This window comes from Odocoileus virginianus, chromosome 6 (genome assembly GCF_023699985.2).
Source record: "Odocoileus virginianus isolate 20LAN1187 ecotype Illinois chromosome 6, Ovbor_1.2, whole genome shotgun sequence".
NCBI lineage: Eukaryota > Metazoa > Chordata > Mammalia > Artiodactyla > Cervidae > Odocoileus > Odocoileus virginianus.
Window position 1 is genome coordinate 62,776,812 of NC_069679.1, and position 14,862 is coordinate 62,791,673.

Here is a 14,862-nt window from a genome sequence, read left to right on the forward strand (position 1 = left end):
TCCTTATAGTTCATCTCAATTTCTCTTATAATAAGTTAACCACCTGATATTTCAATGTCCTATTTCCATTCAAACCATATGATTGAATAAAATTGATTCTGGACAAGTAGTAGAATAAATATAAAGCCAAAGAAAGGCCACATAGTAAAGTTTTGTTTTAAAAGTTCAACGCATGGATATTGTTAAAATAATAATACTATATTTAAATGACAGGCTAATCCTTAAGTATGAAGGCAAGGGTGGGATGTTCAGAGAGAATAGCATTGAAACAAGTATACTATCAAGGGTGAAACAGATCACCAGCCCAGGTTGGATGCATGAGACAAGTGCTCAGGGCTGGTGCACTGGGAAGACCCAGAGGGATGGGATGGGGAGGGAGGTGGGAGGGGGGATTGGGATGGGGAACACATGTAAATCCATGGCTGATTCATGTCAATGTATGGCAAAAAACACTACAATATTGTAAAGTAATTAGCCTCCAACTAATAAAAATAAATGAAAAAAAAAAAAGAAAATTACCTTTTGTTGAATCATCCTCTATTGGCTGTTTGAACAACGTAATATCCTTGAAAGTGCATAGGAACAAAACCACCTTTTCATGTTCGTTTCTTATTGGTGCAATTTGCATATAAAACCAAACAGGGGTTCCTGTAAAAGAGAGAAAGGACAACAGTGTGATGCAGCCACCACAATGATTTGGTCTCCTGCTTTCCCTCCTCCTTCAGCCACAAACTGCTATGCCAGGAATCAGCACCAAAACAACAGTATTTTAATTACTGAAAAGAATCAGTAAAATTTTCATTTTATATCAACTACCAGTTGCTCAAAAATTAATGAATATGTTTTTCAACTCAAAATATCAAAATTTGAAAATAAAGCACAGGGCATCATTTCATAATACAGTGGAATGTAGGCAGTCTTGCTATTTAAGTATTGTTAATGGGGCTTCCTGACGGCTCAGATGGTAAAGAAACGACCTGCAGTGAGGGAGGCCTGGGTCAGGACAATCCCCTGAGTCAGGAAGATCCCCTGCAGAAGGGAATGGCTACCCACTTGTGTGTTCTTACCTAGAAATTTCCATGGACAGGGGAGTCTGGTGAGCTACAGTCTCTGGGGTCACAAAGAGTTGGACATGACTGAAGGACTAACACGTCCACGTTTCTTTCAGAGTTGCCTTTAGATCTGGGTCTCTACACCACTGCTGCTTTCACCAACTCCCTTCCATATTCTCACCAAGTGTGAGCATTCCTATGTGCTTCTCCACGTTACATCGAGAAGTGTTTCCAGTCGACTTCAACATCAATACCTGATGCTTTGATAAGTATTTCTCTTGCAGGAACTTCTGAATTGCTGTTTCTACCTCAAGGTTATCTCATCAGTCAAACAGACTTAAACTCTTTAGCTTTGACCACATCCCCACATCAGAGAGAGAGGATGTCAGCAACATTACAAGCCTGATGTACAGAAAGTTATACCTGAAGACTTTAAGGCAGTGTTAAAGAAAAAAATGCCCCCAGGCCTTGAAAGTCTCAGACCTCTTCATGAGACACTGCTTCCAACCTCCTTGCTCAAAGCATGAGCCTAGACTCTGTCACAATGATCTTCAAACAATAGCTCCTGCAGACTTCAGAACACACAGTGTTTTAAAGTATTCAAGCCTTAGGATTTGGACAAATTAGAAATTGGCATTACATCAAATAATAAATATTTGAAGACACAAGAAATGCCTTCAAAGGAGTAATTACTCACTAAATGATAAAACACTGAGGGAATTTTCCATCAGAATCAAAATGATGCATTTTTCATTACAGTCTTTCCAAGCCACAGTGCAGTAAAGCCTCTCTGAATATTCTATTTTAAAGACATATGGTCTTTTGTCAGGTTTAGGATTTGGGGAGTGAGATGTGCAGCTGTTAATATTTAATCTTTAGAGGAAAGATTTAGCCTGTTAGTGACTTTCAATGAAAACCCATAAGAAGCATCTCCATATCTGTGGTCAAAAATTGTCCGGTGATAATATAACCATAAAGGGAAATTTGCCATTTACACAGAATAGGTGACTTGACTACCGGATGCTAGAAGTCAAAGAATTCCAGAGAAGAGGTTTTTATAAATATTCAGTTCTGACAACCAGGTCCTTTGCAACCCCAGGGAGCCTACAGAAGGACACAGTCTTTTCCAAAATGATTACAGGATGAGACAGGGACCTCGAAAACAATCCCACCATCTCCCAGAAAGGTTTGGTCTTTGTTTTCTGCTTCTTATTTTACACAGTGCGTCCATGAACTGTGAGTGATGTGCATAGTTTGACAAATCACCAGACCCAGACGCTCGCAGATACATGGCCTATGGCTGTTCCAACACAGTGAGCTTGAGGCAGTAGGTCATAAACACAGAGAAAAGGGCATTAAAAATAAGTCGTTTTCCAAGGTCTGCTAGAAATCTAAACAGAAAGAGATGATGTTACAGCTCAGACCTTCCAAGGAAAACAGCAACTTTTCAAATTTCGGCATTGAGTCAGAGCTGTTGTTAAAATTGCTTTCAGAAATCACAGTATACTTTTTACAAGTTTAGTCACAGGCTCAGACTTCTCCAAGGAGGCTGAGTTTTGCTGCATGGGTGGTGAATATCTATATTCTGGATTTGAGTTCAAAGTGATGGAAAGTCTGGGAGGGTTAGGTAGAGAGACCTGTAGCTGCTGGAAACTCAATGCAGTGCCCAGGCATTGATTATTTTGAGTTGCCCTAGCTATCGCAGTTCTATGTTTGTGCAAACAGAAAGATCCATTTTCAGTCATCCTTCCAGAGTCACTGCATTTTTTCTCAACAGTATAAGCAACTCGCTATAATCAAAGCAATGGACCTAAAGAACTGAGGTTGCAAACTTAAATGTCAATCGTGATACATATTAAACCAGATATCTCAACCTCCCCATTTGCAAATGGTGTTTAGCTAATTATTTAATGGAAGTGTTGGGAGGACTTGGCATTCAGGCCAAGATTTTGGCATTCCCAAAACAGTTCTCTACAGACGTGTGAATTTTTCTAACATTAAAAAACATCATAAGAGCACAATTCTTTCAGTTGATGTTCAGAAGCCTTTAGCTAACTATTTACAAGATTTTTTAAAGCTGCTTTTAAGTATAGTAGAACTCCATTATAGTGCATGGACAATATCTATTCTTCATATTAAGAAAAAAACTCAATGCAGATACTATCCAGAAATGACAGGAGTTTTAATATAGAGTGCTATGTGCCATAACTCCTACTGACTCCATACAGACAACTATGCATATATAAGTTATCTGAAAAGAACCAGACAGGCCTGAACAAGGGCCAGACAATTATTACAAGCTATTAACATAAAGCAAACTATCCAAACCACCTTCATAGGAAACTGTTAAAAATGAAATATTAAAGTTATTGCTAACATGATTTAAAAGATATAAACAAAACAAAATTTCCACAAGATATTTTTGAGACAATCAGAAACTATGGCTCTGACTTTGAAGCTTTAAAATCAGAAGAAAAAAAAAAGATTATTCTGTTCAAATCTCAGGGTAAAAATGACTTTAATGAAGTAAAAGTCACTCAGTCGTGTCCAACTCTCCACGAGCCCATGGACTATACAGTCCATGGAATTCTCCAGGTCAGAATACTGGAGTGGGTAGCCTTTCCCTTCTCCAGGGCATCTTCCCAACCCCGGGATCAAACCCAGGTCTCCCACATTGCAGGCGAATTCTTTACCAGCTGAGCCACAAGGGGAGCCCAAGAATATTGAAGTGGGTAGCCTATCTATTCTTCAGCGGATCTTCTCGACCCAGGAATCAAATCAGGGTCTCCTGCATTGTAGGCAGATTCTTTACCAACTGAGCTATCAGGGAAGCCCCTAAAATGATCTTAGTAATAAGGAATAATATTAAATCATTTGCTAAACTTGAGTTATATACTGAAGTCATTCAAGGGGTAACAACCCTGTATAAAAATGCAAGGGGGCATTCCCTGGTGGTCCAGTGGTTAGGACTCTACACCTCCACTGCAGGGACATGAGTCAATCCCTGGTGAAGAAATTAAGATCCTCCCTTGCGGTGAGGCAAAAAGAAAGAAAGAAAGAAAGGGAGTTTGGGCATACAAGTTTTGGCTACAAAATATCAGTATGTGTTTGGATCTAGTGAAAAAGTCCAGAAAGCACCTAGAAACTGGCTTTTCTCTTATAGAAGACAGAGCTAATTATTAAGAATGGATTGTTCTCTAGTTGACAAGCCAATAGACAGTTGGATATGATGTCAAAGAGAAATATATTTTCAGTCTTGATTCTATAATGAAAAATAAGATGACAGAACATTCCTTAGGTAAAAACCACTGAAACTAATTCTTCCATTGCCAATAGCACCTGGTAATGGGAACTTCACTACTAATGTGAAGCAATGCCTATGGTTGTCGTTATCCATATGATGGCCTATTAATAAAAAGAAAACCTAAATATTCAACAGAGGACAAACGTTTAAGGTACAATGGAGAGGATAAACTATGCTTCACAAAACCCAACCAGCACTAAACCTGGTACAAGCATTTCCTGTTGAAGCTAGAATGCTTCCTGAACTGGGGAAGAATTTAGTAACCATCAATTTTCACTAAAGATAATAATTGGCTTTGCTATCGTTTAACCATTAACACTAAATAAGCTGACTCATCTTATGCAGTGACTGTTCTTTAGGAAAAAAAAAAGGGGGGGGCCCATTTGGAAATGCAGCAAAAAAAAAAAATAAAGTAAGTGACTATTCATAAAAAACAAATTAGAAAGGAGACTTGGTTGATGAGTGTATTAGTTGGTTTTTTGTTTGTTGTTTGTTTCCTCCAAACTCTATTGGAGAGTCTCATCAAACTCACTCATAATTACCTAAGACCCATATCATGACGTATTATGTGATTATATAATGGACAACCAACCACTCATATCTCCCATCATTAGCCAACAGCACATATAATCAATACAAAGTTACCAGATGTGAATGGTACTTTCTGAAAGTAACAACTATTCTCACCAGTCTTCCCACAAAGCAGTCTGGTCTAGCAAACAACCATATTGGTAAAGATTCACCTCAGGTAGATACCATACACTCACATGTCATCTATGTATGTGTTGAAAGATAACATACTCACTGATAACAATCCACCTTCCCTTTAACCATAAGAAGAAATGAACGAATTTCTCATTTTTTTTTCTTTTTTTATTTTTCATTTATTTTTATTAGTTGGAGGCTAATTACTTTACAATATTGTAGTGGTTTTTCTCAGTCATTTTTAGCTGCTGTCACATAACTATAGGATCTTTACCATAGGTATTAATCACAAAATAACCTGCCATCTGACACACAAAAGAAATCATATTCAAAATGCATTATATTTTTCTTTCATTCCTCAAAAGGTTGTTTTTCATAAGCATTATTTATTAATTTTGCTATCTAATTTTTACAAATACCTCCTGCCAAGAGAAGCAATAAATCTTTTATATTCTCTCTACACTATAGCTTAGCTACCACTTACCAATATATAATATTAATAAGGAGTTGACACATCTTATTGATGACTTAGATACCTACTGTTTTTCTTGTACAAAAGAACTTCAAAGCAGTTTGACTCGTAGTTGTCAAAAGTCTGCCTGACTTTCTCAATGGTTTTTTTGTCAGTCAATTCTCCATACATAAAACTGGAAGAAAAAAAAAAAAAAACACCAAACAATCCATTTCAGTTTGGGGTTGCTTTTCAAATGCTACACAAAATCATATACTTGTCTTTTTTAAATTAAGAATTCAAAGTTAGTTACAAAATAATTGCTTCCACAAAATGAACTAAAATATTTAAACCATGTTTTAATCATGACTCTTAAACTCTTGCTAGAAGCTAGCTTTTTAAGTGATTTTGAACATATAGTGAGAAAGAATAAGAGAGAAAAACAGTCCTTACTTTACACAAGTCCAGTATGCATCAATTTTAGTTACTTAAACATTCCTGTTGTTAAATAATACCAGTTTCCCAACAACACAGTTCAAATTTTGGTTTTCATAGTATATTAACTATGATTGATACCATAAAGTATAAACTTTGCTGCTATATCATCAGTCTACAAGTCACGAGTAAATAACAGGTACACATAACAATCAGTGATCAATTTCACTACTTGCTTTAAAGCCTGTCAGAATTACAGTGCATTCAATACTCAGCTCATGCATAGACAGCAAAGTGTGCGGTAGTGTTGCCTCCTTGTCTCTCGGTGGTACACTCATGGGCCATTTTACAAAAATGGAGAAACAAAAGCAGGAATTCACCATCAAAGATTAAAGCCCACCAAAGAAATGTAAAGTGATCATGGTGGAGGTGAAATTCAAATTAAACATAAAAGAAGTTATTTCTTCTGAAAGAATGGTGGGATGTTGACACTGCTGTACTTGAGAGACTTGAAATATGCAGCCAGAGGAACCTAGTGAGGACAAACCTATCAACATAGATCAGTAAAAGGATTGTTGTAAAAAAGACCAACGTTTCCAAGGGGACGTAATACCATTTAAAAAAAAAACAAAAAAAACCCTTCACATTAAAGGAGTACTAGGAAGTAATTCACAGTACTGAAAGTAAAAGGATAAAGTTGAAGAGGATTCAAACTTAAAAGAAGTACACTGTTCGCTAAGAGGTAGAAAAAATGCTCTCTTCATATCATAAAATATATTACAAGAATGCAAGAATTGTTCAAATGACTTATGATAGGTTTTTGCAAAGAAATGAAACACTTTAATCTCAATGTTTCTAATGTTATAGATCACTAAGTAATGTACTAAATAAATATCAGTGTTACTACTGTTTTCATTTCCCTGCACTTAAAACCAACAGGAAGAGATTTTTTTTTTAATGCTTTGACAAACATTGTTAAAGGTCATGGAACAATCATACTTTTCATTGAATATTAAGATCACACTATGTGCTTTCAACTTATATGGTTTTTTCACATTCCTATACTACAATGAAATGTGAAGATTCAGTATTATATGCATTACTGAATTGGCATTCTCGTTACTTATGAGGATTTTTTTGAAATACATACAAGTAGACCCAACGGAAGGAAAATAAAGAAGAGAAATTGAAGGAAACATACCCTATTACTGTGGCTAGAGGAGCATAAAAACAGAGATCAAAGAGTAAACTTCCACATCTCACAAACATTTCCTAACATTTGAAATTATCTATTTTTTTAAGAGAACTTCACCAAAAGTCTGCAAATTAAACAGAACTCAGTCAAAGGAGTACAAGACTCTAAAACTAGTCTTGATGCTTTTGCAATCATAAGCTGTGCATATGGTTTCAAATACCTAGTTCTACTAGTTGCTATGATTGTCCACATCACTTCTTCCACCAGGAAAAATATGTGCGACCTGACAGTTTTTGAAACCTCAAGTATATGTTTGTCATTGCTTTTCTTAGAATTTTCAAGAAATTAACTTATTAGCCAGCAGTAAATCCAAGTGGGGTGGGACCCGAAGCCTATACAGCTCTAGAGGCCCTCTTTAAGGAGCAGAATATTAAATTTATAAAACAAAATTAATTACAGAGCCTTGAAAGCCATACACTCACGGAAAGGCATAAAGGTTAAGGTCTTTTATCTTCATAGGAAATCTGCTCCTGAATATCTCAATCTAGAAAGTTTACAACATGAAAAGCATAGTTTGTTAGCAAAAACCAGCAAAACTAGCAGGATTCAACAATGATAACATATCACAGCTAAAAATTACAGAGTGACAACCCATCTTATGGTAACACCAAACTGAGCAACTAAAATTCTAGAAACTAAGAAAGTACTGATAGATGAAGCTGAAAGTGTTAGTAGCTCAGTCGTGTCTGACTTTTTGTAACCCCGTGGACTGTAGCCCACCAGGCTCCTCTGTCCATGGAATTCTCCAGGCAAGAATACTGGAGTAGGTAGCCATTTCCTTCTCCAGGGGATCTTCTGGACCCTGGGATCAAATCCTGCATTGCAGGCAGGTTCCTTACTGTCTGAGCCATCAGAGGCCACTGATAGATGTGGCCAACCAAATGTTCTCCAATCTGTATCCTGAATTTTCAATTACTTCTATTTTTTATTAAAAAGGAATAGTTAATTGTCATTATAATATCAAATAAGCAAGAAAATCTTAGAATAGGATGACAGGTTCTAACTCCATAATCTTACAGCCAGACTAGCCCATGATGCTTCAGAGGGCAATGAAAAGTCACTGTTCCTGTCAAAGCCTGACTTAACCATCATGTGAGTTTTATGAAAATCTCCTGAGGGCGTCACAATTAAATTAGAATTTCTCAGTTAAAGTGAAGAAAGTCACCCTCCTTTCCTCCACCAAAACAAAACACTAGTTTAATACTGCTAATATTTTTTTATGGACAGGTAAACTTTTTATTGACTGATATATTTAATCTAAAGATTCTACTAAAGAGAAAATATTAAAACACATAAAAACAAAAAGTATGATATGAGCAATTAAACTACTAAATACTTGTGGTCTTTAAGAAAAGAAAAAGCATTTACTCCTATTACTAAATGTCGGAGTCTATGATTCAATAAACCAAAACACAATATTCACAATTGGCCAACAAAAAAACATGAAAAAGAAATCATCTAAAATCTAACAAGGAACTAAAATAAAGTTGGTGAAAAATTAACTCTAATAGGATTAAAGATGAATTACAACTCAAAAATATTCAAAGAAACCATCTTGGAAACTGATGTAACAGTAACACTTAAGAAGAAGTACAAGTTTGATTTAGCTAAAATTCTAAAGAGGTGAAAACAGCAGTTTCTCAAATAAACTCTGAAAATTCTATAACCCATTCCTCTTTAGCTCTCCCAATACTAAAATAGCCTGTTCTAAGAAAAACAGGGGCATTTTAAGAAAAAAAATCCCAGATTATTATACTCTGAATAATTTTTCAAAAATAATATTTTATATCTTCTATTGTTTCACTCATATTTTTATTTTAAGCTTATTAAACTATGTATTTCCAGTGACAGAACACATATTTTAAGCAGTAAAATGCAACGGTTAAATAGTAAAAGGTATTTCAAAATGACCCAAAAGAATGTCTGAAATGTATTATCCGTTCTTCCAAGGCAAGTGTTCTAGAAAGTAATTCAAATTTTGAAAGTATTTCCAACCAGCACTGTCCAAACCAAAATGACTAAACCAGTGCTTCTGCATATACTATGGGTACTCTGGGTATGGCATATTTGCTTACTTGCTCAGTTTTCCTTATGTGTAAATGCTGAATTTCTTTACTGAGGTTTCCTGCAACATGACTCCAGATGACTGAAGCTCAATGCAGTCTTTGAATGGTTAATGGTATTTGAATGGAAACAAGATTTAGAAATGATAATCATCAGACTTTAGAAACCACATATCTATAAAATAACTTTTTACAGTTTTTATGTATCTTATTGACTATCCTCCAGGAATATATAATGGGAATACTAAAAAACTATAGAACTTCAAATTACTCTACTGAATCACCAAACTACCCTTCAGTAATGATAAATGACTTCCGCAACTGCACTGTTGTCTTATTGGACAGAAAATAAAATTAGGTGCACAGAGCAATCTATCCCTGCTATAATATGGAGCAGCCGTGATATAACAGAGCACCACTGCACCTAGAGGACCACTTATAAACTGTTTAACCCATGGCCAAGTTGTTTCACTTCTCTAACTCTTAGTTCTTTCATCCATGAAAAGTGAAAATGTTAATTGCTCAGTCACATCCAACTCTTTGTGCCCCCATGGACTGTAGCCTACCTGACTCCTCTGTTCATGGAATTTGCCAGGCAAGAACACTGGAGTGGGTAGCCATTCCTTTCTCCAGGGGATCTTCGCTATCCAGGAATCAAACTGGGGTCTCCTTCCCTGCAAGCAGATTCTTTACCTTCTGAGCCACCAGAGATGATAATGTTAATATAACTCAGACAGTGAGAATTAAAAAGGGTAATGTACATGAAGTTATAAATTATAATGTACTATACAATCACTGAATTATTACTGGAATGCTTCTCATGGGCGGGGTTGGAAGAGGGCCCTTCCAGCCCCAACCCTACTCCCCTGATCCTTTACAATTTGAGGGCAAGAGCTGGTTCATTCCTGCTACTGGGCAGAATCACTGTGTCTGAAAGAGATACACACATCATTTGGTGTGTCTTCTTTCTTTGTGAGCCCATGACATTGAGGTATAAATTCACCCACAGCCTGCTGCTGGATACTTTGGCCACTTATCTTGCCATACAACTAACTTGAGGGAGATCTGATCTTGGGAATAAGGGAGATTTCCTGAAGGCTAGCTTGGGCCATACCCAGCTTGCCTGAGCATTTGGCAGTGTATCTTTCATGTACATCCTACCCCGGAAACTTCTAGGGACCAGTGGCTTTGCTTTATAGCAAGATTGACTTATTTTGGGATCCCTTGTTCTGCCATCATAATCTCACAAATGAGCCTCATTATGATACCAGAAAGGAAGGATGGCTGCCATGTTGACAGACTTCCATGGGAGAAACCAGAGTGCACACTGGGAAAACACATAAGCTAATCATAGATACTGCCTATCTATCCTAACCTGCTAATGGTCAACAATGTGAACTCACTGTATAGCTCAGGGAACCCTACTCAGGGCGCTGTGATGACCTGAATGAGAAGGAAATCCACAAAAGAAGGGATATATGTATACATAAGGGCTTCCCTGGTAGCTCAGACGGTAAAGAATCCGCTGCGATGCAGAGCTGATTCACTTCGCTGTACAGTAGAAGCTAACAGAATTGTAAAACAACTATACTCCAATAAAAATTAACTTCAAAATATCTGCTAAGGGTTAGCAATGTTCTTGGACTAAGCACATAAACATTCAGTGCCCACAAGTAAAGGATAATATTACATACAGGCTGTAGTTCATAGCCTAGCAAATGCTTCATCACAGAAACCACACAGAGTGACTTAAAAATATGTGGTCTCCACCTCAGAATCAGCCACAAAAGTAAAATCATCATGAAAGTTAATCACAGGATGGGCTGAAATCTATAGTCAAAGGATCAAAAAGAAGCCTAAGAGCGAGTGAGGAAAAGGATTTAGAAATAAATAGGAACAACTTTCAAAATCTGAAAGAAATAATTTCATAATAAATCAAAGCATTACATACTTTCTACAATGGATCATAAAAGGTTTCATAGCTCATTAATTTATATGAGCTTAAAAGGATTTAGATCGCGTCATAAAAGGTAAATCCATAACATGTAATTAAGGGAAAGTAGGACTAGAATCAGACATCTCTAATGTTCGGAGTGACGTGATCACTGAGGCACTCTGCCCTCCAGTGCTTTTCTCAGTGTGAAGCAGAGCCCTCAGCCAAATGAAAAGGACTGACTGACATCCATCATGTGGAATGTTCTCTTGTTGACTGAGGTAACCCTGTGTTAATAAAACTACTTGTGAAAACAAAGTGTCATTTAACATCTCTGCTTTATTGTCTAATCTGATAGCCTGGTTAAGGATTATTAATGTGCCTTCATGGGGGGAAAAAAAATGTATTCAAATGCATCTATCTACTCCTATCCTCCCTACCTATATGATTGGTCTTCCCACCCTTCTATCTTAAAAAGTAAAAATAAATAAAAATAATTTTTAAAAAGCAGAACAGGTTTTTAAAAGGCTCAGATTAATCAAAAGTAGAATGCTAAAGTGGTTTTCACCTGAACTATGACAGTATGTCTCCAATGTCAGGGCTTTATAAGGGTCCTGAGATAAGATCAGACGTTTTTAAATGCCATTCCCCCAAAACCTACATACAATCTCTTTCTAACACACAATATGTTTTATGTCCTTCAGTATAGAGCAACAGTTCAAAAGCTTGGAAATGCAATTATTAAATAATAAAATGAACATTTGAAATTCCTAGGAATCCAGAAATTTCATAAAAAATAGTTTTTGAAATTTTAGCTGAAATAAAAATGAGACAGTGCATGGTACACAGCAGATTTTTTAATAGAAATTTAGCTGCTATTATAAAGTATAAGGATGTGAAAGTGAAGTCGCTCAGTCATGTCTGACTCTTTGTGACCCCATGGACTACAGCCTACCAGGTTCCTCCGTCCATGGGATTTTCCAGGCAAGAGTACTGGAGTGGATTGCCACTTCCTTCTTCAGGAGATCTTCCTGACCCAGGGATTGAACCCGGGCCTCCCACATTGGAGGCAGACGCTTTACCGTCTGAGCCACCGGGGAAGTCTATAAGCCTCCCTCGTGGCAGATGAAAGTGGAAACAGAGGGCTGTTCTGGACAGCAATCCGACAGCAGTTAATTTACAATTTCTGCATATATTCTACTGTACAGCGATCTTATTTCTGGGCATAGTGACAGAAAACTTCTCACATGGGGCCACAAGAAGATGGCTATAAGGATGTTTACCTCCAAGTTGTTGGAGTAGCAAAGTGGCAGAAGTTGGAATTCAAGACTAGTAAAGTGGATAACGAAAATGAAGGCTATGAGAACACTATAAAATGGTCAGACATGATGAAACAGATTATGATATAGCAACAACAAAAAAAAAATCCCAAGAACATAATGGTGAATGAAAAGAGCAAGAAGTTGTATATTTTAATGCATGGTATAAATTAGGCAGGACTTCAAAACAAATGCACATAAGGCAACATCATTATAAGAATACACATATTTATTTTACAAATGAAACTGTTAGAAAGACATAAAATATATACACTAAAATGAATAACTATGGAAGATGAAGGAGGATGGAATGAAGGAGAAAAGAAATAAAAGAAGAAGAAATAAAATGAAACAAATAAAATACTTTATCCAGAGTAATCACAATGATAATATTGGAACAAACTGAGGAATATATTTAATTTTTTACTCTATACACCTGGTCTAATGAGAGAAGGATTGGGAAAGACAAATACTCACTGATGTGTAGTTTCTTATTCTGTCTAAAACTTGTCATTATTAAAATCAGTAAAATTCTTTGATTTGTTTACAAGGCTACCCTCACTATGAAATTATTTGTGTCCATTTTTAACTAGACTTCAGTGATTTCAAAACTATATAATAACATTTAATCTAAACCCTGCTGAGACATAAGGGAGCAGAAATGGTCCATACAAACCTTAGCCTCCCAGAACTTAGAACACACAGCTCAATCAGAGTGCTAGGCCAAGAGCTAATATCCACCCAGCAGATAAAAGGCACAAGAGACAACAGTGCTAAAAAAGGGAGTCTCTCAAAGAGGGGCCACCGTTTTTCATTGTTCCCACTTACCAATTTCACGCCTGGAAGTGAAGGCTGAATGTGAGAATGAGTTTAATAGAAAATGAAGATCACTGGAAGAGGATAAGTGGAAGAAGAGAATATTTGAACAGATAATTTCTTAAAGTTCACTAAGCATCAGAACCATCTGTGCTGCTGGTTAAAAGTACTGATTCCTGCTCCCACCTACCCACCTGGGGTGCTCCTGATTCAATAGGCTTAAGGTGAGGTCTGAGAACCTGTGTTTTGCTAAACCTCTCTAAGTGATTTCCATGAAGAGTCAGGTTTAGACTCCATATGAAATCCCTACCCTCCATGAAGATGTAGAATATATATATATTTGTACATGCATATAATGTTTTGCAGTATAAATGGGTAGGAAAAAAGGAAAGAAAAAAATAGGTAGAAAAAAATCAATCACTGTTTCCCTGGGCAAATCCCTTAACCTAACTCTACTTCAAGTTTTTTCTTCTGAAAAATAAAGAATATGGAGTAGAAAATAATTCATATACCCTGCAGTTCTAAAATAACATGATTTTGGTACTTAGTTAAGTGGGAGCAGTAAGAAAAATTAACTCAAGGAAAAAACATCCCATCTGGTCTTACTGAAATATTGTGAAAAGTTTTCAGTTCTAAATTGGTTCCTTATATAGAGCTTCCTTTTCTTTTTTATGATCTTTTTTGGTAATACTCTCTTTAAGCTCACAGATATAGAATATTTTAAAAGCATTGCTATAAATAATATAAATGCCAGATTCTGTTTTACATAAGTCAAACAAAATAGCAGTGGTACAACATACCAACATGACAAAAGTATGTGTGATTTATTCAAGATGAAAGAACTTTATCTTGATCTCTTTAAATGTTTAAAACCATGTCCTACTTGGTTGAGGGTTGTTGACACTATGGCCAAGACAGTTTCAGCAACTCAAAAAGTGCTGATGATATCAGTGGGTCTCTGATATAGGCTGCTCCAATGATCACTTTTCATTTTTGCCTTTTCATACAGTTCATGGGGTTCTCAAGGCAAGAATGCTCAATTGGTTTGCCATTCCCTTCTCCGGTGGATCACATTTTGTCAGAACTCTCCACCATGACCCATCCATCTTGAGGTGGCCCTACATGGCATGGTTCATAGTTTCAACTTAGACAAGACTGTGATTCATGTGATCAGTTTTGGTTAATTTTCTGTGATGGTGGTTTCATTCTGTCTGCCCTCTGATGAATGAGGATAAGAGGCTTGCGGAAGCTTCCTGATGGGAGGTACTGGCTGTGGGTAAACCTGGGTCTTGCTCTGGTGGGCAGGGCCATGCTCAGTAAATCTTTAATCCAATTTTCTGCTGATAGGCAGGGATGTGTTCCCTCCCTGTAGTTTGGTGTAAGGCCAAACTATGGTAGGGGTAATGGCAGTAATGGAGTTCCCTGGTGGCTCAGCTGGTAAAGAATCTGCCTGCAATGCAGAAGACCTGGGTTCAATCCCTGGGTTGGGAAGATCCCCTGCAGAAGAGAAAGGCTACCCACTCCAGTAT

At 36.8% G+C, this 14,862-nt stretch overlaps 1 protein-coding gene across 1 annotated transcript in view; it reads right to left on the minus strand.

The window, feature by feature from the left end:
• Positions 1–14,862, minus strand: part of KCNH5 (potassium voltage-gated channel subfamily H member 5) — a 367,441-nt gene that overhangs the window by 320,711 nt on the left and 31,868 nt on the right. Inside the window, exons 3-4 of the mRNA XM_070469447.1 lie at positions 5,602–5,708; positions 520–648 (exon numbers count right to left, since the gene is read on the minus strand). Coding sequence (XP_070325548.1) covers positions 520–648; positions 5,602–5,708 — 236 coding nt within the window. The remainder of the gene's footprint in view (positions 1–519; positions 649–5,601; positions 5,709–14,862) is intronic.